At 28.8% G+C, this 3,990-nt stretch overlaps 1 protein-coding gene across 1 annotated transcript; it reads right to left on the bottom strand.

Moving 5' to 3' along the window:
- Positions 1-2,390: 2,390 nt before the first annotated feature.
- On the bottom strand, positions 2,391-3,730 carry LOC139853632 (homeobox-leucine zipper protein HAT14-like). The gene is made up of 3 exons (XM_071843010.1): positions 3,362-3,730; positions 3,077-3,156; positions 2,391-2,733 (listed from the first exon to the last, which is right to left on the bottom strand). Exons 1-3 carry the CDS (start codon positions 3,728-3,730, stop codon positions 2,391-2,393), a joined length of 792 nt encoding a protein of 263 aa, XP_071699111.1.
- Between the last annotated feature and the right edge of the window lie 260 nt (positions 3,731-3,990).

Raw genomic sequence — 3,990 nt, 5'->3', positions numbered from 1 at the left:
ACAATGGGTCAAGATTGCTACCTTTAGAAACAAAAAGCATCACGTTAATTGTTTCACAAACTGTAACTTTTAATGGTTCTCTATTTAGAGCAAGATTTGAACAACTCAATATTAATAAGTCTAGATTTCAATTTTATATAATTAAATGCAAAACAATCGACAATGAGTTGAGAATGAATAGTTTGAAGTGCATATTGATGCCTCGGACTCGGCTTGAATCATATGACCAACCTACCAAAATAAGAATATTGCAACAAAATGTTCAAATCACAAATGTCTCAAAATAATAATAATTATTATAATAATAAGATAGGAGATTTGGGACTTACAGATTCATAAAATGAATGTATCTAGTAGGGCTCAAGGTTAGCAATAATACATATCACAACATTCATTGAGACAAATGATCGAACACCTAGTGTGCAATATCATATGATGTATTCAGTCAATCAAACACTTAAGCATACAATTTTCTAACGAATAATAATAATACTAAAGGTAACAACAAATTAAAGAGAAAACCTTGTAAATCGAACATTCATCGAAAATTCGCCATTGTTATTGAAGATTCATCAAAATAGCCATTGTTTGTTGAATTCGAGTGAGAGAGAAGAGCTGAAGAAGAGATTACGAAGATGAAGAAGAGATTAAGGAGATGAATAAGAGCTGAAGAAGAGGTTCAGATTGTTGTTTGATTTGGTTTTGAGAGGAAGAAATCTGAAGAAAAGATTCATCAGTTAAAAACCCTAATACGTTCTTCAGTATGTAAGTTACAGTATCTGTTGCTTCTTTTGTTATTTGATAAATTGTAAAATGACCATGCTGCCCCTCCGCGTTTTTTATAGGTGAATGAGGTTTTATGATATTTTGTGGTTCACATTTGCTTATCTAGTTTGTACTCGTTTTAAGCTTAGCCCCTCTATATATATATATATATATATATATATATATATATATATATATATATATATATATATATATATATATATATATATATATATATATATATATATATATATATATATAATATTATTATAAAACGTGTGCATTATGCTGACATGTAATTTTTTTTAATTAATCTGCACTAAAATATTTAAAGTAATTAACTCCTAAAATTTAACATATTTAAATTTTCTTATAATAACCTCATCTTTAGTAGTATACGGAGTAACATAAGTAATAGAAAATAAGGCAATTATTTGAAACAAAATATTTGGTCTAGTGTGTGATCTTTGCCTTTTTTTTTTCCTTCTCTACAACCCCTTTCACTTCATACCCACTTTCAATGATCCCCTTTCTACATTTTTTCCCCTTAAGTAAATAAAAGTATAAACTATTAACTATAGCTAGAAATCTGGAACCTAATCCATGATTAGTCGCCTATTTCTCTAACTAGTTATTCCCTTATTATTACCTTAAAGTGATGATTCATACACAATTAACTTTTAGTCGTACACTATCAAACATGCTCTAATATGTTGTATTATACAACATTATTAAACGTATTCGATTGTGTACAACTAAAAATGTGTTGTGTACGAATCACTTCCCGTTACACATATAGTAAATACGAAGTATAAAACAAAACAATAATACTGATTTGTATTAAGAGTTATTTTCTTAATTTAATTTTAATTTTAATCCGTACAATTTAAGTTTATATGATACCATATAAAAACAGATACGTACTCCAATAAAAGAGATGTACATAAAAACTATTATCGCTTATTTAAGGTTTTATCGATTATTTGTCAATTGAATTTAAAATAGTATTTTGGTAATCCTTATAGATATTTTGATCTATGTCTACTCTGTTTCGTTTGAAATTGACATAATGAAAGTGGTTTGTACTAAAAACATATACAGTTAGAGATATACATAAAAACTATTATTATAGTCAAAAAAAAAATTTTTTTTAGGGGTTCATGTTTAGTGTTTCATCAATTATTTGTCAATTGAAGGTAAAATGGTTTCAACGGACAAGCTCATAAACTATGCATTAGTATTCAATACCAATGCTTTCATTACAAATGTTATCAATTTTATAGAGTTTTTTCATTGTAATTGTGTTATTTTGATAAGCATAAGTATCAATACCATTATTATTGAATACGGAGTACTAATTTATATAACAGCAGTGTTACCACCATATATTCATGATTAAACTGTACTGTACGTATCAAACCTCATGATTTATTCATCATTATGCATGTATAATCTTCAATTATATAATTAACCCTACTTGTTTTGTGTAGGGTTGGCTGACAACATAATAATCATGAGTTTAAATACTAGTAAGCGATTGCCTAACATCCTAAAGCAACCCTACTTATTAAAAACATTAATCAAAGCCCGACCCTTTTATTTTCATCATCCTACAACAATTTATATTATATATCATCACTAGCATTCTTTTTATTACTATCACTATCATTCATTTGGACCACATTACCCCCATTCATAACTGCAACTGTTTTCAGTTCTTCATGCCTAATTGATCTTCCAATCTTTTCGCATGGAAGATGATGCATTGTTGCAGTTGTAGGGTATCGTATGTAAAAAGGTAACAGTCGTTGTGGCTGTTGCTGCTGATGATGATGATGATTGTCGATCTTCAATGAACAACAACGAACCTCTTGAAGTTCTTTCTTCAGTCTACAATTTTCTTCGTTTAGGGTTTCACAACATTTCTTTAATAACTCGCATTCTTGTTCGATATGTTTCAACTTTGTCCTGTCACATATAATAATCAAATATATATAAGTTGAAATTTATATTCAAATACTGATCGATTACATAATATGGACTAGGTATTATAATTTGATATATCGTCACAGATAATTATATTGATCGAACTTAAATCAAAGTTTTATGGAAATGGATTATATTTCCATGATGATCATCTGAAAATATTCTTCAGTTATCACATAGCTATATTTATGTTATATCAGTTACAAGTCAAGTAATTGAGTATGCTTAATTGAAACTTTCTTATAAGATACTAATGTTTGTATTTCATCAAATTGAACGTGATCGCGTGTGTGCAAACGCACTTAAGATAAACTGAAAATCAAACCTTGCTCGTCTATTTTGGAACCAAACTTCGATTTGTCGAGGAAGAAGATTCAGTTTCCTTGCTAGTTCTTGTTTTTGGCCCTGCGGTCACAAAATTTTTCATTAATTAAACTTAATCAGGTAGACTTTATGTTATATCATACAGCTTAACATAGGTGACACTTAATTATTTGATGCATCTAGCTAGATAACTTATCAACAACTACTATATAGTACTTTGTATATGAACCAATTAAACAAAACTTGCATTTGATTAAATAAAAAAAAAGGGAATATATATGTGTACCGTATTAAGGGTGCTATGGACTTTAAAGCTATCTTCGAGTAACGTAGTTTGCTCCGTTGTGAGTTTTAGCTTCTTTCTTGATCCATCGCCGTTGTTGCTAACAACATTTGCATTGCTAACGCTTCGTTTGAGACTGATTGTCTCTTCTTCTTCTTGATCGTCATTAGTTTTAGAACTAATAGAATCATGATCATCTTTTTCATCATCATTAATCTTATGATCATGATCAATTGCTTCAATTTTTGGATGAATCGGCAACGAAAGATTCAGCCAAAACCCTTTCTTGTTCTCTTTTGATTGCTTCTCACATTTCATCCCTACTCCAATCCCAAGACCAAGTGTTGTGTTGCATCTTTCTTCTTCGTTCATATTGAAACAAAAAATGTATAATTAATTAAAAAAATGAAAACGGAGAAATTATTCAAAGATAAATTGTTTTGAATATGATCGGAAAATGAAGAAGGAAAAACCTTGTTGTGATCACAAATGGAGGAGGAAAAACCATGTTTATAGATCAATGGAACCAAAAATCATAATTAATGATGTATTCATTAATTAGGAGCTTTAAGTAAATGAAAACTAAAACTATAATAATAATAATAATTAATGTTAATTATATGAGAATGAGT

Source organism: Rutidosis leptorrhynchoides, chromosome 6 (assembly GCF_046630445.1).
Source record: "Rutidosis leptorrhynchoides isolate AG116_Rl617_1_P2 chromosome 6, CSIRO_AGI_Rlap_v1, whole genome shotgun sequence".
Lineage (NCBI taxonomy): Eukaryota > Viridiplantae > Streptophyta > Magnoliopsida > Asterales > Asteraceae > Rutidosis > Rutidosis leptorrhynchoides.
The sequence above is the reverse complement of the archived record's forward strand: the minus strand, read 5'-3'. Positions and strand labels throughout refer to the sequence as shown.